This window comes from Pezoporus occidentalis, unplaced genomic scaffold, assembly GCF_034315485.1.
Source record: "Pezoporus occidentalis ecotype Australia unplaced genomic scaffold, CSIRO_AGI_Poc_V1 ctg170, whole genome shotgun sequence".
In the NCBI taxonomy this organism is placed as follows: domain Eukaryota; kingdom Metazoa; phylum Chordata; class Aves; order Psittaciformes; family Psittacidae; genus Pezoporus; species Pezoporus occidentalis.
Window position 1 is genome coordinate 1,408,807 of NW_026913532.1, and position 26,197 is coordinate 1,435,003.

A 26,197-nucleotide genomic window follows, 5' to 3' on the forward strand; every position below is an offset into this window, starting at 1 on the left:
CGCAAACCTTGCACAAACCTGGTAAGAGGGGCTTCTCACACTTGGGAATTAAGGGTAATGTCATTACTTTGGGAGGCAGGCTGTTTTTGTCAGGAAACCAACAACAAGTTATCAAGACTGTAGGTGCTTAGTAGCATCCTTACTGTATAATTTAATATGTGGCAGCATCGTAGTAGTTTTGATTTTGTAGTGGTCAGTATGTTTTAAGATATACAGCCTGTAAAAATAACATCCCTCACCAGAAGCTGGGCAACTTGTTGCATTTTTTTCTTTTTGTTTAAGTTGTTTGGCAATCATCTGTTGTTTTCTCTGTTCCTGATATGTAAGTTAGATCATGCTGGTTCATCTTTTCTTGATACACATGATTGAATAGCAGTGACTCAGTCTCGGTCTCAACTTTAATTTCTTGACCTAGAAGCTATTACCTCTAATTGGGAAAGGTTGTTGTAGTAAGGAGATATGCAGCATAGAATGAGCATTCAGAAAGGTAAAGGCTGTTTCTCCTGAGTGCTTGTACTCATTTCCCTACACCTCTGCAGTACTAGTCAGAATTGCAAAACAAAAAAAAAAAAAATCAGGGCTTGGGAAAGAGGGCAAACAGAAATAGCCTCTACCCTTTCATTCTGGGGAAGGAAATGCTGAGGGGGAGCTGAAAGGAGTAGGTTATACAGCTGTCTATAAAACTCCATGAGAAGGCAGAGTACAGGAAAGCACTTTTGCTCTTCTGATCTGAAAATGTGTGGGAGCAAGAAAGGAGCTGCTGCCCAGAGGCCAGATTTAGTCCCAAAACATCATTTTAAAAGTTGCATGCATTCTTTTCAGTCCCCTCATGAAAGATACTAAATCCTGTGGAGAATGTGCATTGAAGTGCAACCAAGATGATAGTTTGTTTATGAGGAACCACTAAAAAGGGTGATCCTTTTCTCACTGAGATAAAGAAAATGCTGAGATGCCCTGAAGGAAATTATTTCAGAAGAGGGCTGGAAATAATGAAGTCAAATAAGCTGTTTTTAACTGAAAGGGAGGCTAAAATGCTTGTTAGAGTAAATATAAATCCATTCACAGCTGCTTCCCTTTTGAAGAAGGAATGAAGAAATATACGAAGCTCTATTTGTAATTTACAGCATTTCCCAGAGGTGCAAGGTTATTGAACAAATAGTGTTATTTACTAGATCTGGTCTTCTGAGATGCCCACAGAGCATTATTTTTATATCTCTTCAAGAGTGGTTTTAAGAGAATATTTAATAGGAGAGCATGCTAACTGTTAGTTGACACAGAAAGAGTAATCACGTTCATTATTTAGAGCTTGTTTGAAAGAAACAGAATGTGATATCATTGAGCAAAACAAAGTATCATAACTCAGTACAGAAGACAAAAAGTAGTAATTATGTTTTGTCTTGATATGAAACTGCGCACCTGCAAATGGAGGGGTAATGATATGCATTTCCATCCTTCTGCAAGCTTGGTGGGAAAGCAGGGAAGTGGGTAGCAACACACCATCCCTTGCAGCTGGGTCAGCGCCAAGGTGAAGTCCCTCAAAATGGCACTTGGATATCATTTTCTTTTCATAGCCAGGGAAACCAGAGGATCAGCTTGCACATCTCTCCCAGTGCCATGGCTGCATAGCTGTTGTCAACAAACTCGCAGAAATGCTCCTAGAATATGAGTGGCTGGCACACTGGCCTCTTGTACTGTAAGCCACCTCTCACAGGGATCCCTGGTGTGCAGAGTGGTTCATGATCCTTCTCAGACTAATGGGAATGAGACCATTGCAGGATCATGCTCCTGTTAGTTACACAGGCTGCTAGTTCAGCCTGTAAAGACCATTTGCAGCTGGAGACAAAACTTAGTTCTTCTCAGGTAAGCTCAGGTGAATTGGGCCCTGGATCAGCAATATTTCATTGTTCTGTAAATCACAGGATTGTAGTTGACTAATTTTACACAGGTGCTGATAGTGATTTTACTAGGAGTTTGTGCAGTATCAACAGGGGAGGAAACCTTTTGTTCAGATTTTTCTGGAAGATAGTTTCAGCTGATCTGTAATATTTTTGATGCCATATAGTTACACTAAGTATGGACTTCTTTACAAGATTTACCAGCATTTGGTAAATAATTAACAATTTTATGTTAAAAAAACAACCAAAGAAACCAACAACTGTAAAATGGGAACTAAGGTTTATGATATATTTTCCCCCTTCGTTGACACAGTTTCATATGCTGGAAATTATTCATGATACTATATCTAATCCATTTTTCAGTCTCCACTCTGACATTCTTAAAATTATGGTCATATTTTCCTCAGGGAAAAAATACTGCATATGTTCCCCGCACTAGAAATCTTTCCAAGTTCTCTTGCTTTTTCTCCCATGGCAGTGCTGTAAATGTTGGTAGTTAAAGAGTTGCCAGGATGTGAACTGACATTATAAATGTCAGAGGTCTGCCTGTGTGAAGGAAAGAAAGAGGCTGTCAAGAAAACGAGTTAAGCTTTTTTGTGGAAACCCCCCAATTGTATCTTTATTGAAAACAATGTAGATCTATAGCTGGTCTGTTACTGCTTTGAGAACTGAAATGACAAAGGAAACTTGAAATGGTTTATATACATTTGGCAAAATGTTTATTATTGGTTACTTAACGGGGAGGGTTTGGGTTATTTTTAACTCAGTCCTGTTTGAAAAGAACAATAGCATCCTAATAATTTAGCAGTGTATATCTTCCAATTTTACTTGAGTTGGACAAACTGAGGCCCTCAGCTTACTTTATAAGCCAAGAGAAGTCACCAAATGACACTATTAATAAAATACATTTTCTGTGTCCATTCACAGACTGTGAATTCCCACTCAGTCTTCTGTAGTGGTAGAGTTAGGTGTTCAAAAAATAAAAGTTTGGTAGTTTTGAACATTTAATATCAAAGGAAGCCAGTGTTTTAAATTTTCTGAAACAATACAGCTGTAGATTCCATGTTTTATTTTCTTTTTCCTTTTTGAAATTGAAGGCTGGAATTTCTTTACAAAAGATTAACTTCACTTCTTGAACAAATTTCATAATTATGGTCATGATAAGCCTTTTTTAAGTGGCTTACATCAAGTTTTACTTTAAATAGAAATTGCCTATTCATGGCATTAGCAGATTTACTTATAAAAGAGTCACATTTCTAATATTTTAATGAAAATTAGTCTAGAAAATTTATCTTTGAGAGCTCTATTAAAAAAAATCACTGCTAAAGACAAGCATTTGCAGATTTTAGTGTAAGAACAGACTTTCATCAGTGAGGTACTACGTTGAAAATCAATCACTTTGCAAAACAGAGGTGTCAGTCTTCAGCCCAGACCTTCTTCAGTCCCTGAGAGACCATCCTTGCAGTCTATGTATTCCTCCTCCACTCACTGGCATGATTAGATGTAGCCAAACATGCCCTTCCTGTGGGAAACCTTCACAGCAGGTATTGCTTTTGTTAGGAGTCTGCGAATGCAGTTGGAGCAAAGGATGTAGGGGGGGAGGACTTATCCTAGTAACACTTTCACAGTAAGGTGTCAAAAGAGCAGATATAAGTAGCCTTACAACTGATAAACCTTTATTTTACGCACTATTAATTGAAAGCACTCAGGTTTCAGATTTTGTTTGTTTCTGCATATCATATATGACTATATGCCCAGTGCTTGTAGAATAGTTTTGTAGAAGAGATGTGCTACTTGTCCTGCAAAACTTTAGAGCAATGAGGTTTCAATTACAGCAATAGAGGTCAGCTGTCCTCTTGGTCTCTGACTCTTTACTCTTCCACAAAACCAAAATTAACCTTTTTAATATCACATTTATATTCCACTTGAATTAATCCTGTGAGTATTGTTTTTGTAAATGTTATTTACATGTTGGACAACCGCAGGGTAGGATTGTATATCCTAGTTCACACAGAGTTCATAGTACCTATCCCCCAGTTTTCTTCATTGATTGCATGGACTTGACTTGAGAAAGAGGATGTAATTCAACAAAGAGCAAGGACAGCAAGAGCTATGTGAATGTGATCAAAGTCTTGCAGCGCCAAGAGCAAAAGGCAATTTAAATTGATGTTATCTGTGGTTACACTGCCATCTAGTGATACAAAGAATCATTGTCTGCTCTCTTTATTTTGTTTCTAAAGATTAGCATCTTCATGACACATTTGTCCAATTACGGAAACGACCGCCTGGGATTATACACCTTTGTGAACCTGGCCAATTTTGTTCATACCTGGACAAACCTGAAACTGAAAACTCTTCCTCCGGTTCAGCTGGCTCACAAGTATTTTGAGCTGTTCCCTGAGCAGAAGGACCCTCTCTGGCAGGTAGGCAGGTTTGATGATGAAAAGATTGGGGAAAAAAAATCGTCTTGATGGTGGTTTTTGTGAAGTTCTTTGCTTCTGTTTCTTGTAGAGTAAAGTAGTAATATTTATAGATTTGCTAGTTGGTTCCATAAAGCACCTCACTGATGCTTCAGTGTACTTGATTGTTTCTCATCACTTAAATCCCCATAAAAGGTTGTGAAATTAATATGTATTAAGCTGTGTAATTAAAACTATCTTTCATTTTATTTGTTACTTTTAGAAATGCAGGAGGTGCAGGAAAGACATACTGTGTTATTTCTCTTCTCCTTTTGGAGCTAACAGGTGTGAAGCATTTGGCAGAGAAATGTATATACGTACTTTAGCAATTGGCCATTAAAGAAATTAGCTTTTCTCTAAGGGTGTGAGGAGAAGAGGGCATCCAAAAAGAGAGAAAGGCATTAAGACCGTGGCTACTTTAATATTAAAACTGACTAGCCAAGTAAAAATAGATTAGATAAATAGGAAAGTTATTCACAAAAGGCTGAGAGCTGCCCAAACAGGTTTACCAGCACCTCATACATTGATGTTATCAACTCTGCTGCTTGATTATCCTGCACTCGGAAGTGAGTAAATTGAAAATATCAGGAATATGAAGACCCACTACGGCTGAAGCCTGCACTGACCATGCAGTTGGTACATCTCCAGTCCATCATCCAGCACTAAGAGCATAGGCCCTAAAGGGAAACAGCTGCAGCAAGTGGTGAACCCTGTTGTGTTCTTTTCTGCATATGCTCAGTGACAGTTCAACCAATTCAGTGAAATGTCCAAGTGTGTAGGTACGTGTGTCCTTACAGTGACAATATGTATGCCAAATACTATCGTGTTGAGGGTATTTGCTAGAAACATTCTAAGGAGCAAACTTTACTAAATCAAACATAAAAATGTATTTAAGCTTGCTTAATCCAATGTTTTGTAGTGCTAGATACTGAATTACCAACTTAGAATCTGAGTGTGAGACTGCAAATTTGGACTTACATATGCATCTTGAAATTCATGCTGTTATTGAATAAAACATTGAATTAGGAGAAAAAAAGTCAAGAATTTTGCATAATGTTAAGAGATAATTAATTTTAAAAATGGAAATCAGGCTGTAGCCAGGTGACTTGAAAAATTAGTATTGACTTAGAAAAGGCATTTTGTAAGTAACAGTGACTATTACATACTGAATGTGGTGTGGGGTGTCTATAATGCATGTGAATCTGAATGCAGTTACTTTTTTTTAAACTTCATCTTAGTGAAGTACTGCTAAACAACAGTATCAAAAACTGTTAGCAAGTAGCATTTCTAAAACAAGTTTAAAGTGCTTTAGTTGTAAAGCAGCAAATGAAAAAAACAAGATTCCATTAAGTAAATTTACATAAACATTATGTAAATAATGTAAATTATGTAATGTTACATAACACCAAGTGTTACGTACTGATTTGAATTCGAGGATCAGAATATGTATTTGTGAATGGAAAGACAAATTATAATTCATTTATTCCTTCAGTTTAAAAACTACAGCATGGATAGGATGGTAGCTGTTACAGTAATGTAAAAGAAAACATCAGGAACTAGATAACTGTTCAAGCCAATAACTAGATAACTGTTCAAGGCAGTTTCAAGCCTTCCTATCTTGTATGTAATTGAACAATTGATTTTGAATTATTCCCACAACTTAAGATGTGGGATCAGATTGTCTTTGTCACAATTCCACTGAACATACTGACATTTCATAGGATAAATTATCTTGTCCCAGGGTCTATTGGATATCCAGGACAACTATATACACGTAGAATGAAAACTACATTTCTTCAACTTACTTATCTCATTAAAAAAACCCAACCACACACTTAACAGATACAGTTTCTGGCTCAGTTACACTGCAGATACATTTCTGAATCACTGAAATAGTTTAATACATAGCATGGGTTTCTGTCATAAGGGAAAATAATTTTTTCAGGTAAGAGTATTTGTACATTAGTAAAAAATCTGATTACCAATGAAATTCTTAGTTGTTGTTCTCCGGTTTAGAATCCCTGTGATGACAAACGGCACAAAGATATCTGGTCGAAAGAAAAAACCTGTGATCGATTACCAAAATTCTTGGTTGTAGGACCCCAGAAAACTGGTGAGATTTTATTGTATTTCAACAAGATAGACTGTGTGTAAGTTCAAGTAATTATACCAAGTAATCACTTTTTACTGAGACTACTGTGCAGAGACCTAGATCATCTAATAGCATATTTTAGTTTTCAGATATCATTCAAATACAGCATAATAATGTAAGTTACAATAACAGACATTACATATATTGAAAATGCAGGGTTCAGGTGTGTGTCAGATTTTTTTGACTTTATGTCAAAATGAGTAACACTGATAAGGATATCAACAAGATGTGGAAGGACAAAAGGACAGCCATTTTTCAAATTATAGATTCTTTACTGCAAGTTCCTGTCTGTCCCGCAAGTGTCATGTTTATAGAAACTTGTTATTTCATAGCATTTTTTTCAAGTCAAGAAGTTCCCAATAGGCAGTTTGATTTGCAATCCCCAGTAGCTACTGACTGCAAAATTTTTAAATTATTTTTGTGACAGTCTTATAAAAAATAGTAATTGTTTTTAAAACACAGTTACTAAAATGTGAAAAGCAGATTTCTGCATTGGCACTCCAGTTTCTGTGTTAACTAGCTATGGTTCTTTATATGTCTTCAATTTAAAAGCACAGAAAGCACAGATTCTTAGGTGACATCGATCAGCATCCTCTCACTGAAATGAAATAGAAAACTGGTACTCCATCTAGGTGTACAACCTCTCCAAAAAATGTATGTGTTAATTTATTTTTTTTTAATCTTGGATTTGTATCCTGTTTGCAGGTACCACAGCCTTGTATTTGTTCCTGATCATGCATCCTTCCATCATTAGTAACTCCCCCAGCCCAAAAACCTTTGAGGAGGTACAGTTCTTTAATAGAAATAACTACCACAGGGGGATTGATTGGTAAGATGGGTTATTAGTATAAATATACAAGTTTATATATTGTGAACAATATGGAAATGATGTTAGTGTTAGTAATGGTTTCCATAGAGAGTGAGATAAAAGAAGACCATCAGTGTCCTTCTAAAATGATAAATGCAAGTAAATAACAATTTTATTACTGAATATCATAAATGCAGTCATTTTTGTCAGGCTTTTTTGTAAATATCCATTTATTAATATATGCAGAACAGTAACGTAATATATATTGCTCATTACATGTGCTGTTGAACTTGGGAAAGTAATAGCTGTTACTTGGATATATGTAGGCAAAATTATGTTCCTGTTGGAAATCTTATTTCTTAAAATAATACCAGGGAGAGACTTTTTTTTTCCTCAAATCAGGCAAAAGGGGGACAGGGAAAGCCTCTCAAATTGTTTTTCAAGGATCAGGTAATAAGGAGAATGTTAGTGTCTCTGCAGGTTTAGTAAGTGGTACTAAAAAAGAGTATGTATCACTCCTGCCATGTTCTATGACTACCGGGGTATCACCAGACATAGCTACACCCAAAAGGTCATTCTTGATTTCTCTTGCTTTCAGAAAGCGCTACGGTCTAAAGCACCACAAGATGAAAAGTGGTAGCATGCTGTAATGGTTGGGGAGCACCAGTAAAAGATTACTGGTGTTTTGTCTTCTTTCTTTCCCCCCACCCCCAGTTTAAGGGAAGATAGTTTTATTGCCTTTGTATTCATCCGTGAAATTAACAGGGTGAACACTGTTATATGGTCTTAGTGTAGATACATCAGATCCAATTTGGTTTTAAGTCACTTAGTTTTTACAGAGTTATAATTGTTGCAGCAGATTCTTACTGCAAAGAGCGGTGAGTCAGCCAGTTACTATCAATAGAGAGATGCCATCTAAATGACTGGAAATTAGAAAGCTAACTTCCTCCTGTTGAGATTTTCAAGTCAGTGAAGATGACATGCAAGCAACACACAGCAGGTACACACTGAAGGAGACAGCCTAAGTACAGTGAGCCAATTCTTCCACAAAATGCATGTTTTCATGTTGCTAGAAGACCACTTTGCTGCTTCTCTCATTCCTCCTGCCATATCCACTTTCCTGACAAGTAGATATAATTTAGCTGCTAGACTTGTGCCAAATTACCTTAATCTTAACACAGCATTGGTGCATAAAGCTCCCAGTGGTCAACCTGTATGGTCCAGGTTCGCACTCTATAGCACCCATTTGGCTATCTGTACCTCTGCACTACATGTCCCACTCACCTCTGCCGCTTCTAACAGTTAAGTCTTGGATAGACAGAACTACCCATTGGTGCAGTTACTTATTGCTTAGATTTGTATTCTGGCTGCCAGACAAATCTCTCAGACATTCAGTCTGATAGTATATTTTAATGCTGGCATGAAATGAGCTTACCAAATGATAGTTAGATACAAGATATCTCCTCATTAGTCCATTAATTGCCTGGGACTTTTTCAAGGCAAGAGTATTCATAGGTAACAAAGTCTGGAGGAGGGCCACAGGGATGATCAGGGGCTGGAGCACCTCCCATATGAAGAAAGGCTGAGAAAGTTGGGTCTATTCTGCCTGGAGAAGAGAAGGCTGCATGGAGACCTCATAGCAGCCTTCCAGTATCTGAAGGGGACCTATAAGGATGCTGGGGAGGGATTATTCATCAGAGACTAGTGATAGAACAAGGGGTTTAAACTTAAACAGGGGAAGTTCAGGTAAGATACAAGAAAGAAGTTCTTTACTGTGAGTTATTTACTGACACAGGCTGCCCAAAGAACTGGTAAGTGCTCCATCCCTGTCAGTGTTCAAGGACAGGTTGGACAGAGTCTTGGGCGACATGGTCAAGTGTGAGTTGTCACCGCCCATGGCAGGGGGGTTGGAACTAGATGATCTTAAGGTCCTTTCCAACCTAAACCATTCTATGATTCTGTAACAGTCAGCTCAATTTCTTCTATGGTTGTGGAGATACAGCTTTCTCCCAGAGCTGACGCTGACTTAGTCATTGTCCAAGCTTACATTTAGACCAAGGCTAACTACTGAAGCAGAAGAGGGTTCTTTCAGACCTTGGCAACCTCAGTACTGCCATCTTGAAAGAGGTATGGATGTACATTGTAGTCTCCCAGTAGAAATGAGAGAAGAGCAAGATGAGAACTGATCTTTCTATTCTTGAAGTGGAGAAGTCTAAATGGACCAGTCATACATTTCTTCATGTTACAAATTTCTTAGACAAGTTTCTCTAAAGCCTTCTCAGCTTTGCCTTTGTCAAGTTTAGTAATTTTCTCATGAATGAGGTACTGAGCAAGAGTTCTGCAGTGTGTGTTCAGCAGAAATGCTGAGCCTGAACTTCATAACCTCTTGATATCCTACTGGTCCAATCTCTTTACCATTTTTCATTGACACCACATCAATTTCTACTTTTTGTTTCCAAATTTGCCATGATAGCTAAAGAATCAATTCACTTTTTTTCCAAAATTTGCTGTAGTACCATATTTAATATGAAGTGTTTCCATACAGGGTTGTAGCCCTCATTGCTTTGTACTTACTCAGTCTACCAGGACTTCGGTACAACAGTGTAATGACAGCATACATCTAGAGCAGATTTGCCTGTAGTGCTTATTGACTCTTTCAAAGCTATCTGCCACCTTTGCTGTCAATTTCTGGTAAAACATTCTGAGATCACAGGTTAAGTCATTAGTTTCTGATAATTTTATTTGCGAGCAGAAATTGGTATAGCTTCATCACTTTCATCAAATCAGCTGTAATATTTTTGGGAAATAGAGTCCGTTGTTTGTTCAATGAAACAGTATCACATTCTCAAATATTTGCATTAGGCAGATATGAACACTTAATAAACTAACAGGGCAGCGGCATCCTTTCATTCTGTTTTCTTTGATCATCCTCTAATTTCAGTTTTTTTACATACAGTCTGCATGTGAGATGCAATAGCTATGCAGCTTTGTAGCAGAGTTTTTGAATGCAACTTTGAGCATATTACTCAATTAACTGCAATGTTTATGTAATGAGAAGAAAGCAAGTACCAAAGACAATATGATAAAAAATAAAACATAAGCTTCTGTTTGCTTTTATTTGGCAATGAGGCTTATTTTAATTGATTATTCTAGAATAAAATATATTTATATAAAATAACAGATTTTGCAACCTTTGTGTGACTTGAAAGTAATTCTGAGAATGATGTTACTTTCCTAGGTACATGGATTTCTTCCCCACTCCTTCTAATGTCACCACTGACTTCCTCTTTGAGAAAAGTGCCACCTATTTCCATTCTGAGGAAGCTCCTAAACGAGCTGCTTCCCTCATCCCCAAGGCCAAGATCATCACCATCCTCATTGACCCGTCCGATCGGGCATATTCCTGGTATCAGGTATGCATTTCGAAGTACACAGGCAGGTACAAATGAAGATTTCCACCTTGACTCCTCCTTGTATATCCTTTCAGGATATATGTATATAAAGGGTTTGCATAATAGCAGCTTTTATTCATCAGTGTACCATATATGATCACCTGTGGGCTGAGGTATCTGTCAGTGTAAACCTGAAAATCTTTCAGGGGTTAAAATGCCAGAAGCCACCTTTTCAAAATGGTAATACAAGCATGCAAAAATGCTTACTTACTCAATTAATTTATGTAATCAGCCTGTACAAATTTAGTTTATAGACACAGTTCTCTAGTTCATGCACAAAATACAAGATAGATTAAGCAGTTTTTTTCAATAAGACCAGACCTACCAGTTTTGTCTTACTTGCCCAATTTTTGTGGTCTGTAAAGTTCCAGCAATGTAACTTCTTTTACAGCATCAGCGATCACATGAAGATCCTGCAGCTCTAAAATTCAGCTTCTATCAAGTGATCACAGCTGGACCTCGAGCACCATCTGATCTTAAAGCTCTCCAAAAGAGATGCCTAGCACCAGGATTGTATGCTACACATATTGAAAGATGGCTAACTTACTTCCCACCTTATCAGGTGAATAAGACTGTAACTTGACATCCTAATCTCAAATATATACTATCATAAAATATTACCTTTGTAAAAGTTTGCCTAGAGAATACTGATCTGCAGTGATATCCTAGATATACTAGAGCATTTTTTAAGACATTAATTGTGATTCTTCATAGCTACGTGTGAACTTTAACTTACAGCTGGCTTTCATTTGCTCATGCTTTTATCACTCTATGTCTAGCTCTTTGTCAGGAATATTGAGGAAAAGAGAACCAGACATGCAGTGCTTTGTGGTCTCTTTAATATCAGATGTTCATCAGAGTTCCCAAAAGAAAAATTAAAGGGAAGCTACTCAGTTACATTTGTATCTACTCTGGTAGCAAGTATAAGTGAGCATCAAGGGATGTCAGCTGGGACGTTGCCCATCCTGTATGGGTTGAGAAGAGTTTTGATGTCTGAACACTTTGGGGTATAAAAAAAATACCTTTTCCATCTGAAATGGGGATTGCCACATGAAAATGGATATCATCTAGTGGGTTTGTAACACCATAATATTTCAATGCCTCAGTGTCTTCACCCACTTCTTGGCCCTTTCATGCAGAAATCTCCCTCAGGCTATGATTGTAAATAAACCTGTACCTGTGCAAGAGTTCACACTCTGTCCCACTGCTGGCCATACTGCCTGAATTTTAACACACTTATGGCACTATTTGGACTCATAGCAAAAAGCATATTGCCACACAGTTTCAGAGCCAAGTTAGAAGGGTAACACGAACCATTACCATCGGTGAGTGTGGACACAACCAATTTGGTTTTTCAGGCGAGATCAGGTCATGCTGTGCCATTTGACGTGGAGAACAGAAAGTTGTCTCTGATTTGTTTCAGTTAGCAATAGGGACAAAGCCTTTTTGCACGTCAGTGTGTTTGCCATCTCAGGCATCATCAGGTTGTTAGATAAATTTATGTTCTACCTAACATAACTTTTTTGACTTTTTTGTAACTTCTGTAGCTTAATCCCAGCTGGCAACTAAACCACACACAACCCTTCGCTCACTCCCTCCTGATAGAGTGGGAGAATTAGAAGAGTGAAAATGAGAAAACTCAGGGGTTGAGATAAAGATAGTTTAATAGGTAAAGCAGAAGCCGTGCACACAAGCAAAGCAAAATAGGGAATTAATTCACCACTTCCCATTGGCAGGCAGGTGTTCAGCCATCACCAGGAAAGCAGGACTCCATCATGTGTAACTGTTACTTAGGAAGACAAAAGACCATAAATCCAAACATCCCCATCCTTCTTCCCCCCTTTTTTTTTGTTGCTAGGCATGATGCCATATGGTATGGAGTACCCTGTGAGTCAGCTGGGGTCAGCTGTTCTGGCTGTGTCCCCTCCCAACCTCTTGTGCACTCCCAGCCTATTTGCTGAAGGTGTGAGGAGCAGAAATGGCCTTGACCCTGTAAGCACTCTTCAGCAATAACAAAAACATCCCTGAACTATCAACACTGTTTCCAGCACAAATGAAAAACATAGCCCCATGCCAGCAACTGTGAAGAAAACTAACTCTACTTCAGCCAGACCAGCACACTGTCAAAGTACTGGGTCTCTTTTTCACACTTTTTTGGGGGAAATTCTTACCCATTGCTGCCCATAACAGTGCATGTACATATCTGAGCCTTTGCTGGGACTTATTTATGCACTGAAACAATTTGGTATTCCTGATCATCTGCATTTGGTATCTTTCACTGATCCTTAATCCTCAGTGTATTCTTTGTGTTAAGACCAGTTTTTCTGTGTGTCTTTGAGCCTTGAAGTGTGTGTTTATGGACCTGTAGGTTTCTGTATAGATAGCACATAAGCAACCTGGAAATTGGATCTCCCTATAAGCTTCTTTGGCCTATAACATACAAATCATTAGCTTCCTTCTGGTTCTGTGTAAGATCAAGCCTCAAAAGATGCACATCCTAAGCCCTGAACATCATGTGTCATACACAAGACCAGGCAGACAATATCACATGATCAGTATCTCCTCAGTAGACTTATTTCCGGGATGGATTTTTTTACATTAGCAGTGTTTCTGGCACTACTCCCCACCCAGCATTTAAAGATTACTTCAGTTGAGGGAGTTTGGCTGCAATCTGAACCTTCTGTTTATCCAGGACTCGCTTAGCTGAGACAAGTTGGCTGGAGTCTGCACCTTCTGTTTTCCTAGTGTGCCAAGGAAACTCTGGTGCATCTAGTTGGTGTTGTTCTCCACATATCCTCTTTTGGGCCAGCCTTTGCAGACTTTATGAGACATGCAACACTGTAATATCGTGATACTCATATGAAATTCTCTACGTTGTATTTTCATTAGCTTTTCTTCAGAAGTCCATTAATATTGAACTATGCATATTGTCATACAGATTTTTGCCAGATTCTACGTCCCAGAACAATAACCCTGGTAGCATTATTTTTCCTCTGTAAAAGTACCAGGGATTAACTTGCATTGCAAAAGCAGTGATATACAGTAGGCCATATCCAAACTAATTATCAAGTTCAAAGAAGCATAAAACAGTTACGGAAGCCAGACCTAAAATCAGCTCATCATAAAAGCCTTATCCAAAACTATGAGAGCCTTTCTTCAGCAAAAGATCTCTCACCCAGACCATCTAAGGCTGTCTATAATTTTTAATGCTGTATAAATCTGAGAGGTCTCTACATAGAACTGAATTGAAGTCTTAATGTCCATTGTAAAGTTGGTAGGTATAAAGTAAGTGTTCAAGTAGCAACAGAAATTGGTAAGGGTCCCCTTTGCATTAGAAAAGTGGTAATAGCACACTTGCCTTGCATGGTAAGAAATTGCAAATCTCAGAGGATTTTGCAGATTTGAGGTTCAGATGTTTAGAAGGCTGATTGACTTAATTTATTATCTCGTAAGTGATACAAAAATCCTCTTTTTTCTGGCCACCTAGCAGATCTCTAAAAGTTCGGGAAGCTAATGTCTCAAGTTCATTTCCCACCTACAACTCATTGCTTCAATATCATCATACAGAAGAAAAGAGGACCTGGTGTGACTCCCTCATGAGCCAAAAGATTTGCTCGTGTGCCAGCCTTACAGGAAATGAAGCTGATTTTTGCAACAGCCATCATTTAATGGCCAGTCTAAAGCTGATAGATTCAGGCTGTGTCTGAGCTGTTCTATTCTCCAAAATGTCTCTCTTGCTCCTCTCCCACCGTGGTGACTTTCAAACACAAGATAACTCATTTATAGTGGGAGAGCAGGGACTTAAACGATCTTTGTGAGGATGGTGGGGCACTGGAACAGGTTGCCCAAAAAAAGTGGTAAATGCTCCATCCCTGGCAGTGTTCAAGGCCAGGCTGGACAGAGTCTTGGGTGACATAGTCTAGAGTGTGGTGTCCCTGCCCATGACAAGGGTGGTGGAACTGGATGATCTTAAGTTCCTTTCCGACCCAAACTATTCTGTGAGTCTATGATTCTTCAGCTGCCAGCAATTTTACAGTAAAATGATCAATATGATGTAAAGTGACTCAAAAATACTTCATCTGTAGTATTTTCATTATATATGAAGCTACCCACTTTGTCAGAACTACATTAAGTTTTCTACCTTTCTAATACATGAAATGCTTAGATTTTGAGGAATTTAATGAAGTTAACATCTTCCTGAGATCAGGATATGAATGAATCAGTACAAGTAATAAAAAATTTTGCTTCAGTTCCTTACAGCCTCTCTGGTGGTTGAGAGGGAGCATTTTTTGTTACCTGCAACATTGGGAATGTCAGGAATTGGAATGAATTTCCATTGGTAAAACTTTCTTCCATGTCTGTTTTAGGGCAGCAGAAGTAGGAACGGCCCAGATATTTATCTGTATGTGATTTTAAATAGTGAAGAAAAAACCCTCACTCCTTTTCCTTCAGATGGAAATATCACCCATTTGAGATGGTTTTTTGACCTGTTCTTTTGAAGCACTTAAAGCCTTGTTTTCAAAGCTTATGTCTTAGGAAAACAATGAGTTCTTTCATGCATCTGACTGCAAAGACTTCTGGAATGGGCTACTGCTTTCTGAACAGCCTGATACTTCCACTAGTCCACATCTGTATGGGTAATTCCAAAGACCAATCTTCTGAAAGAAAAGATGTTTTTTCCCTTTTGATTATGCTCTGAAACCTCATAGTCTTGCAAACTTTCATTCAGTCATGGAAGAAATTTGTATGATTTTAGCCTTTCTGTTTGCATGGAAATTTGAAAACAAGCTTCAGCAGTGCTTGCAAAAGGGGACTCTTGAACCCCCTTACGAATCTATTTCCCCTCTTCTTTTCATTGTCATAACAGAAAAAATAATAGAGGTGTTTCCATGACAGGAAACGAAGGCTTGACTAACCCATTTGGGACTTCGCTTGTCTTCCAAGAGTCACAAAGACCCAAACTTGCAGCACCATCAGTGTGGCATTTGCCCATGATGCCACACCTGAGAAAATTCTCAGGTAGTGTCTGTTTCCCTGAAGATTCACTTTCAGGTAAAAGAGTGTCTGTGTCTGAGGTAGCCTTCTGTGAGGATATGTATGGTCAAGCACTTGAAGAGAAAGAAATGACCTACCAGTACCTGCCTTTCTTAGAAATGTGTTGCACATCCTCTATCTATCTATCTACATTCCTGCCTTGAGGTCATCATAAATCTGCCTTTAATATTCTCAAAGGAGGGGTTTTTTTTCAACATATTATGTTGAATATATTCAACATATTTCAACAAATATGTAGGGTTGTATGGATTTCACCTAACATCATCCTACCTACTGTTTTCTGTTTTTCTGGTCATTTACAGTGACAAGCTGTTCACTATTACTGTAATATATAGAATCATAGAATAGTTTGGATTGGAAGGAACCTTAGAGTTCATCTAGTCCAACTCCCCTGCAATGAGCAGGGACATCTTCAACTAGATCGGGTTGCCCAGAAACACATCCAGCCTGGCCTTCAGTGTCTCCAGGGATGGTGCATCCACCATCTCTCTGGGCAACCTGGGCCAGTAGTTTACCACCCTCAGTGGAAAGAATTTTTTTCCTCACATCCAGCCGGAATCCTCCCTTTTTTACTTCAAAAAACCATCACCCCCTTGTCCTGTCACAACAGCCCCTGATAAAAGGTCTCTTGCCAACTTTCTTATGTACTGAAAGGTCCCAATAAAGTCTTCATGATTCTGTCTGTGAGAATTAGAGGTTAGATCTCTAGACATTACTTTTTTTCTTGTCTAGTCAAATCTCACTCAATTTTCTGCCAATATTTCTTATCTTTCTAGGTCCTTCACTGCTATTTCTCTGTTGTCACAACCACTTCTGTCCTGGGTTCAGCAGTAGCAGTCATTTTTCTCCTTCTTAGTAGCTGGTGCCGTGCTGTGGTTTTGACTTTCAGCCTGGGAACAGCACTGATAACACCGATGTTTTCAGTTGTTGCTAAACAAGAAGTAATGTTTACTCTGACCAAGGAGACTTTCTGAGTCTTATGCTCTGCCAGGGAAGAGAGGAAGCCAGGAGCAGAGACAGGACAGCTGACCCAAACCAGCCAAAGGGGCATTCCATACCACAGCATGTCATGCCCTGTATATCAACTGGGGGCAGTTACCCAGAAGGTCTAGATCACTTCTTGGGCTGGGTATCAGTCAGTGGGTGCTGAGCGGTTGTATTCTTTTCCCTTGTTATTTCCCTTATCATTATTACTATTGGTGGTAGCAGTGGGTTTGTGTTATACCTTAATTACTGGACTGTTCTTATCTCAACCCATGGGAGTTACATTCTTCCGATTCTTGTCCTCATCCCGCTGGGAGGAGAGGGAAGAAGAGGGATGTGAGAAGAGGGCTGTGTGGTTCTGAGTTACGGGCTGGACTTAAAGCATGAGCTTCCAGTTTAATTTCAGATTTAATTGACATGCCATTTACCCTGCTCCCAAGTCATTAATGATGGTGACAATTAAAACTGGACCAATTACCATTCTCTAGGGCAGTACTCTCCATAGAATGAATGAGTTGAGAGAGGTGGAAATTTCAGTTTAAAGCTTGAAATAATGGCTTTTAAAAGGACATCTATTTTCTTTGTTGTAGTTGCTAATTATTGATGGACAGCAGCTGAGAACTGACCCGTCTACTGTAATGGATGAAGTACAGAAGTTTCTGGGAGTCTCTCCTCATTATAATTACTCTGAAGCCCTAACGTGAGTTAATTTCATCATCATTTTCACGTATTTCAACAATCCTAAAATACAAGTTAGTAAGTTATAAGTAAGCTCACTGCAAAACAAAGGCTCTCATACTTCTCCTTTGAGCTGGCGGTAGGATTTATTCTTCAGCATCTGCAAAAAAAACAGTTCAGGGTTAGATTTTCTGTGAATCATCTACTGAGCTACTGTATGTGGAACTTGACTGTTACAGAAGTAGACCTCTAACAAATGGAAAAAGTACTGTTTTGATGGAATTGCGTATGAATTTTGGATGAATCAAAAGGAATTTTATTTCCAGAAGTAGAACATGGAACACTGACTTGCATAAACAGAAAAAAATTGTTTATTTTTTACATTAGCTGCAAGACAGATTCAGCAGGATCAGTCAGAAATGTAACATCCACATCCTAAATACCCATCTTTTGGATGTGTAAATACACAAATCCCGGATTCTGACATTTATATTTGGTTGCCCTTAAAACAGATAACCTTAGGTTTACTCTTTTGATTCTTCAGTCTGAACTTGGGAGATGCATCCTCCTTGCAGTATCTCACAGCCTTCACATGCTGCAAAATACTTGTTTCAGGTTCGATTCACATAAAGGTTTCTGGTGTCAGCTCCTGGAAGAAGGAAAAACAAAGTGTCTTGGAAAGAGCAAAGGTAGAAAATACCCTCCTATGGATTCTGAGGTAAACCATTATGCTCATTGGCATTATAAAGGGATTCAGTTGCCACATGTGGGAGACACCACACAGACAAAATCATAAGAAGGGAGAGAAGACAAAATTAAGTAGACATTATTTATTTGACTAGCTTTCCATAAAAATGAAGATAGCTGTGGAGTGCATAGAGTTTTTCAGTTCTTGATTTTAAATGTGAAGAATATAAATAATATTAAAAAAAAAAAAAAAAAAAACAGCTCTTAAAATTTGGCACCTCTTAATATTAATAAGATAAACTTGGAACCCCTGAAATTCACTTGGAAACCTCTTCCTTTTACCTAAGTGACTTAAGTAGCAGAGACTCCACAGTGCTTGGTTTTTTCTCAGTCATGATCAGATATGTGTATTTGTGTCTGGTCCCTTGTCTTTGAGAGTAGTTAGACCATGACAACACAGACTCTCACATAATCCAGTTTTAAGAAAGGTTTCTGTTTACGAGTTTTATAAATGGCTTCCCCAGACAGATGCTCAAATGAAGATATTTCCATCCCATCAAACGCTATGGCCTTTACCCAAGGGCAGTTTAGTCTCCTATTCTAACTGTAACTTTTATGTTTATTCTGTCTTGTATTCCCATTCCATTTAGCCTGACTAAAATGCATATAAAAACCTACAGTTTTGAACAGCAGTAAGTATTAATGCGGCAAGTAAGCCAGGACTTCTTTTTCATAGAACTTAAAAGTAACTTTACATCAGTAGAGTTATGATACTGATATGAAATCACTGGGTGGGAAGGCTTTTGGCCAGAGATGAGAGAAGACTATATATGTTTGTACTTTTCAACTCTAAATACTTCTGAAAAACGGATTACTAATTGATACATGCCTACATATGAAGCTTTGGTTTCAGTCATTACTTAAATAAATTCAAAGTGACTGCATCAGAGTGTGAATCTTAATGTACATGACTGTCTGAGAGCAGAATCAGATCCTTTGCTTTGACTTCAGTGTTCATTTTTGACAACCTTTGTTTCTCTTGAATTTACCTTCTATAGTACAACTCCTAACTGAAAAGCTTAAACTTGCATGCAGTAGATAGCATAAGGCAATATAAATTGCTTTAAAGAAAGTAAAGTTTTGACCCGGGTAAAATGAACTTCTAGAATGAAACCTAGAATTCACAGTAACTGCAGTAAGGCATTTTCTTAAAGTATTTATTTTTGTATCCCATCAGTGCAGGGCTTTTCTGTCAAGCTACTACAGAGATCACAATGTGGAACTGTCAAAACTCCTACACAAACTGGGACAACCCCTGCCGTCATGGCTGAGACAGGAGCTACAGAAAGTAAGATAGCATTGAAACACAGCTTTTTGAAATCTCTCTTCCATACTTCAGTCATCATATATGAAGTCTCCAGGAGCTACTAGAAGGTCTTGTAAAATATACTTCTTCAAAAAAGAGTAAAAGATAGATAGAAATTATTTCCATGTGCTGGCATGTGGATTGTGAAAATACATGTGTTTCTTAGAGTTCCGGTGGGCCAGATCTTTCTCACAAACATTCCTGGGCCTGTGGACTTGTGGACCGCTGTGCACATATGTAGAAGTTATTTGCAGCTGGTATAAGTTTGAGATATGTGACCTGTCCAATTTCACGGTAAATACATATATATATACACGCACATTTTTATATATCAGTTTAAAAGTACTGTGTCTCATGTAGGTTTTATAGCCCATTGTTAGACCACTGACAGTTTTTCTTACTGTTTGATTATCGTCTTGCACAAAGTAAGAAAACTTGACGTAGCACAAAAAATGCCAAGTGTACTTCAGGGTTAGAAGTACAGTTATTATATGTGATTTAGCTGTGCACAGCAACAAAATACACGGAGCAAAGTATGGAAGCCACAGGCAAATGCAATGTAGAAACACCCCCCACTCCCACACCCCCAAGAAAACATTGCCTACGATTATAGCCTGTAACAACATACCCTTACAATATGGTAAAGACCTTTGACCACAATTAGTGTGTATGATTTTGGACTGACTGAAATGGCAAAATACAGAATATAGTCATTATCTGAGCAGAAATTGAATTGGACATGTGAAGTACAAAAGCTGCAGTATAATTCTTATGAGCAGTATTTTACTTACACAATTGTGAACGAAACTGAAGTAGTGCAATGAACAGGCTTTTACTCCTGGCTTCCACAAGCAGCCAGACACTGCCCTCTGGGCTTACATTGCTGTGAATCAGGAGCAACTCTGCTGAAATTAATAAAAAACTCACAAAAAGCAGAAACGCATCCATACTTAGATTGTCTTAATTTGCACCACTATTTTTTCCTTAATTTATTTGCCTTCAGTCTCTATGGTTTGTATATTCTAAGATCCCTCAACCTAATCAAAATCATAGCATCTTTCAGCAACCTTCAGTTTATGTCAGCTGCAAAAATCTGTCACATTTCCAGATGAAAATACTGGTTCTGGTTCCAGATGTTTTCAGCATGTTTTGTATTAAACATTAGGAATAATCTGTAGGGGAAAAGAAATAAACACAGTATGTAGTCATGGTAGAAAATTACACTCTAATCATGGGAGACACAAATATCCAGCCTTATGTTTATGTCATACATTTCAATAATACATCTCATAGTGTATCAGTTGAGATGTGAGATAAAGTCTAATTAATAGTAAGAAAAAATGGGGAAAGAGGATGAAAGAAAACTTCAGCTGAGGATGGCCTTGCTGCTTCTCCACTGAACTTTGACTGAGTGTTTCTTAGAGGCATGAAGAGGTAGTGAAAATGAAACAGAACTGCAGTACTAAATGCAATGCTTTTTACAGTAGCTGTATAACATTATGATTTGGTTTAGGGTGAATAGTTAAAAATACACATCAAATGGTGGGAAAACTTCTTGTGTCTCAGTGCTGCTTTCCAACATTTATGTAATCATATAATTTAACTTTCAAGGTAATAGAATGGAAACCAGTCTGTTATTCCCTAAACAAAAAAGGGATGTTGAAATCCTTACTGTACCTCTAACTGGTAATCTTTATTATTTATTGATTTTGTAATATGTGGTTTTGATAGGTCTGTAAAGAAAAAGGTCTAGGCAAATTTGCTGTATTTAACAATATTCTTTACACAAGTTTTTGCCAAGGGAAAATGCATGAGTAATGATGAGGACCTTCTAGAGTAGACATTTTTAAGATTAACATCTTTATTATTTATTAGACAGAGTAAGAGCTTTCATTTCACTTTAAATAGTCACTGTCATATGGATTTGTCCCAGAGGCTGACTTGTGAAGTACTTTTTATTTGATAAACATTTTGGATTCTGAAGATCTGTAAAAGCAAGTACTCTGCGTGCTATGGACAGCTCATGCCTCCTGCAAGCTTCTATATGGATTTGCTACAACGAAATTGAATAACTGGAGAAAATACCTGGCGTTTTCATCCTGGTATGATTTGTTTTACCCTTAATATAACCTGATGTAACTTCACTCAAACAGTTTTTGAAAAATCCACAGAAGGAATGGGCTGCCACATTGATAGTTCATTCTTTAAGAACTCCCTTTCTGTCTTATTTCTCTGGGAAGCCAAGGCACCCACAAAATGAGAATGAGTGGATAGTCAGGCACAGTGGTGATAGGGACATGCATTCAGTTGCATTCTGCCTCCAGAAATTTTACAACAGACACAGTGACATGTCTTAAATCTGTGAAGTACTGTGTGAGTACTCACTGAGGTACAGTAAGGAGCCCACTACAATTGTTGATGATCTGCTAAAATAGCCCAACTGGAGTCACCATGTAGCACTGCAGAGATAAGCGCCCGACATGCATGGCCTTGGCTTTGGCCTTGGGTGGATTGGGTTTGGTTTGGCAGCTAAATACAAAGCTCATTCTCCAGGAAGAAGTGCCACAGTGACTCTCAAGTCCTGATGAGGAACAGCAGGTTGGAGCTCTTGTATCATCCCAGTGCTCTTCCTAAAGGAGGGAACTGGAAACAAAATGAATGAGTTCCTAGGGAAATCTTCGGTGGATTCATGTGGTAACTTTACCTGACTGGATATTGTGAACAAAGTAGCTTGACCTGGAACTGCATCTGAAAGGGCGTAATCTTGAATCTCCATTAAGTCTGAGCTACTGTTCTGATGCACCTGTTATGCACTAGCATCTTTAGAAACAGTGCTGTGGGATTAGCTTCTTGTATGCTGGGAGGGCTAGTCTCTGAAACAAAAGCAATGGAGAAATAAAGGCAACTGCTGGTGCTTTTTACAGTTCCAAATTTCTGATGCTCGCTTATTACTTGTTAATACAGAGATGGTATGAAGCAACTTTTTTTTTCTCAAGAACTATTCTGTTTAAATATGTTCTTACATTTAAGAGGAGACTTTAAAAAAACACTACTTTTAATGTGCAGTCAACTTGGTGAAGAATGAAGAGTCTGAGGAAAGCATGCAGACAACAGCTACATGTGTTATTGCCCAAATCATAGGATGCACAAGTACAGCTGAGTAAGCAAGTCATACAACGTGCATTACCTGACAAAGTTTAACTACTTCTGTTCAAAGCTTACTTACAATAGGTGTTTGATTTCCAGAAATAGACTATCAACACTCTTAAAAAAAATACTGATTCATTACAATGAATTTATATTTGCTAGTCAAAGTCAGATATGTTGTATTGTGGTTGATAACACAGCCACGGTTTCTGCTGTCCTGGTAGATAACTGCACAATTGCTTGATTATGTGAGCTTCACCTTCATTTTCATAAATATGATTCTGAAATTTACTTTCTGCAGAATTTGTGCTATTAAAAGTTAATGTGTGACTATGAACAGAAAGTGACCATTACAGGGGGTGTAAAAGGGCCTGGTATGAAATAACTTAATTATTTAAGCAAACATTGCTGAAAATGCTGTTGATATTTTCTCAGTTCTACTACTGCAGAAAGAATTAGTCGCAATGATTTGCAGACTTTCTTGTACAGAATATCCTTTTTCACTGCTTAAAAACGTGAAACTTCCTCAGGAAGAAATTAAATAGGTATTTCAGTGTTATAGAGGTAATACTCTTGTCATTCACATTGAATGAAAATTGCTGGAAACATTTTTCTCAAAGTTTTTTAAAATAAAAATAGCTATTATTCTGATAGTGGCATGGTATCTGAAGTGCAAGAATAAACTCTGATAAGAAAATGCAGTGCTGTGTGGAAGTGATTTTTCCATTCATAAAAGCTGTCCTTTTCCAGGTTACTTCGCAGCTATTGTAGCTTGACACTGAGCTACAACAATCCAAGAGCATGGGAGCAGCATGAAATGTTTTCAGAAATCAAAAATAGTGCTTACTCGCTCTGTAAGTGAATGTTACTGCTTTATGCAGCTGCTTGTTTTACTGCTTTTGCTTCCTGCTTACTTTTTTTTCTTGTGCCAGAAGTTGCCAATGTGCTATAGAAACATTTCCAGAGCTTGCTGTTTTTAATATAACATGTGGACTTTATTCAAATGATTTGCTGTGGGGATTCAGTAGTTGTGCCAATGATCAGCCTACACAGAAATGATAAAACCTTTCTTCAGAGAAACCTCTAAAATGGTATCAATGTGCAAAGGAAAATTCACTGTTATCAACAAATTTGGAACAGAACAGGAAACTGTATTACCTATCTGGGCAAAAGCTGCTTAATATCTTCATCGAGGTAAAAAAACTAGGAAACCTATGTTAAGACAATAGTCCATTCATCACAGAGAAATAATGCAACCTGTAAGTTAGAAGCTGCTTTTATAATACCTGTTTCTGTAATCTCTAAGAATTACAAAACTGGAATGGTAAAGTAGTAACAGAAAAGCATTAAGCAAAGGGAAAAAGATCTTTTCTACAAGTAACACCTGCCTGACCTCTGTCTCAAGTTTATCTGCTTTCATTTACTATTTTTTTTTCAGTTCTTCCAATCCCAAAATTCTTAGTGCTCAAAGGCAAAAGACATTTATTTTGTCTCTGTGGACCACATGGATGAAGAAAGCACAATTGTCAGCATCAAAGGATAAGTCACAGGAATGGGGAAGCAATTAACAGCTGAACCCAAGGGTTAGGGAAGTCTGAGTAGAGGGGGAATTTAGACACATTAAGGTGATAGATTTGAAAAGCATATAGTGACTGTGAGCCGTCATGACTCTGTTTTCTGTCAGGTTATTTATTTCTTTTTTAACACAGTATTTTCATTCTTCACTTCCCTTTTTCTGTTCTGATCTTCTCTTGAGAAATTCAGATGGGAAGTAAGGCTTATGCACAAACACACAAAAACCAAACAAATAAAAACCCAAAAACATCTTTTGCATAACTTTTATAATACACAGTATATGCGTTTTAGCTATAGAACTCTGTCTGGAAGGAAAACATTATGAGCTGAAGGCAGGAGCCAGCTCTTTTATGCCTGTGACAGTGGAAATAAAATTCCTGAACACAGATGGTGCAAGGTCAGAACAGCTGAGGTTTAGCTTATGGCATAGGTAGGACTGTAGGGTGTGTTAGGCTGTAATTTGCCTCCAGTTTTGTACAATCTTAGCTGCAGTTTTATTATTCTGCAACACTGCCTGAAAGTCATGTATTTGAGGCAGTAGTATTACGTCATCATCATCACCTTAAAATTATGAAAAACCTCTAACATCACAGATAGGCCTTAAATAGTTTCCTGTCTTTCCCATGGGGTTAAAAAGGTAAGAAATGTGATACCACAATATGAGCCCAAAGGCAGCTTCCAGCAGTACAGTAGTCCTCACTTCCAGCCTCTTCTTCAAAAACTTCCTAACTATTCAAGTAACAAGTCATCCTGCTGTAGCTGATTGAGCCAAATTTTCAGTCCCCTGGCTGGGTCAGTTCACTGGCACGTGGCCTGCAGAAGTCAAAATTGCCTGCCCATTCTTCCAGCATGCCCATGCATGGAATATGTACCTTTGAGGCACTGGCTGTGCCAAAGAGCAGTTTCTGTGGCCTGTACCCAGGTTTAAAAACCATCCTTCCCTGCAGTGAGGGTTACTGTACCAGTACTTGAGTTATGACACTGTGGTGTAATAATAAGTATGGTAATTGGGGGAGGTTTAGGCTTCACGTGAGGAAGTATTTCTTTAGCAAGAGGGTGGTCAAACACTGGAACATGTTTCCTAGAGAGGTGGTGGATACTCCAAGCCTGTCACTGTTTAAGAGGTGTTTGGGCAATGCCAATAACAACCTGCTTCACTTTTGGGCAGCCCTGAAGTGGTCAGGCAGTTAGACCTACAATAGATCAATGTAGATCCCTTCCAACTGAAATAGTCTATTTATTTTTTACTCTATTTTATTTTATTTTGCTGTAATTAAAAATGTGGATGTAGGAATTTGGCTGGCATTAACAAGATACACTTGCTTATATGGACTGGAAAATTACCTGTATTTACTAAAGGGATGGCTTCATTTTTCTAGCACATCTTTCATGACTTCTTCCTTCGTAGTCCACGGTTATTAAATAACAAATAGTAGTGTGTTAGCATTTAAAGCCCATCTTCCAACTTGACCAAGCGTACATGTGCATATACATACATGTATATGTATATATATGTATGCACACACACACGTTTCTCTGCCTACATACAGCCAGGTTGGACAGGGATTGGAGCAACATGGTCTTGTAGAAGGTGTCCCTTCCCATGGCAGGAGGCTGGAACTGGATGAGCTTTAAGGTCCCTTCCAAGCCAAACCAGTTTGTGATTCTATGGAAAGCAGCATCAAGACCTACACCAGCTGAAGAGAGTCACTTTGGTTTGGGGAGTAACGGCAGCCTCTTTTCAGCGAATCCTTTAATCCGCTTTCTCCTGTGGTTGTGATTTCGGCAACATCCGAAAAGACCAGAAACTTATACGCAAAGTTTTAACCATACTGGCAACTGCCCCCCGCCCATGCCCCTCACCGCACCTCAGCCTACCACTGCGTTCAACTTCCGCTTGGGCGGGGCCTATGCTGCGGCCGCCGCGCCGCACCGCACC

At 38.3% G+C, this 26,197-nt stretch overlaps 1 protein-coding gene and 1 long non-coding RNA gene across 4 annotated transcripts in view; one reads left to right on the forward strand and one right to left on the reverse strand.

Moving 5' to 3' along the window:
• LOC134161233 (bifunctional heparan sulfate N-deacetylase/N-sulfotransferase 3) overlaps positions 1-23,382 on the forward strand; it is a 64,675-nt gene extending 41,293 nt beyond the window's left edge. For both annotated transcript variants that reach the window (XM_062613900.1, XM_062613901.1), the window contains 8 exons: positions 4,136-4,318; positions 6,371-6,467; positions 7,212-7,335; positions 10,553-10,727; positions 11,158-11,328; positions 17,396-17,505; positions 18,099-18,201; positions 19,408-23,382. In XM_062613900.1, coding sequence (XP_062469884.1) covers positions 4,136-4,318; positions 6,371-6,467; positions 7,212-7,335; positions 10,553-10,727; positions 11,158-11,328; positions 17,396-17,505; positions 18,099-18,201; positions 19,408-19,527 — 1,083 coding nt within the window. In that variant the 3' untranslated portion in view covers positions 19,528-23,382. The remainder of the gene's footprint in view (positions 1-4,135; positions 4,319-6,370; positions 6,468-7,211; positions 7,336-10,552; positions 10,728-11,157; positions 11,329-17,395; positions 17,506-18,098; positions 18,202-19,407) is intronic.
• On the reverse strand, positions 17,531-26,084 carry LOC134161236 (uncharacterized). 2 transcript variants are annotated; one of them, XR_009963893.1, is made up of 4 exons: positions 25,951-26,084; positions 20,604-20,708; positions 18,001-18,132; positions 17,531-17,643 (listed from the first exon to the last, which is right to left on the reverse strand). It is a non-coding gene; the product is annotated as an uncharacterized LOC134161236 (long non-coding RNA). The 2 variants fall into 2 exon arrangements; XR_009963892.1 differs by lacking the exon at positions 17,531-17,643 and having other exon boundaries at positions 17,832-18,132.
• Between the last annotated feature and the right edge of the window lie 113 nt (positions 26,085-26,197).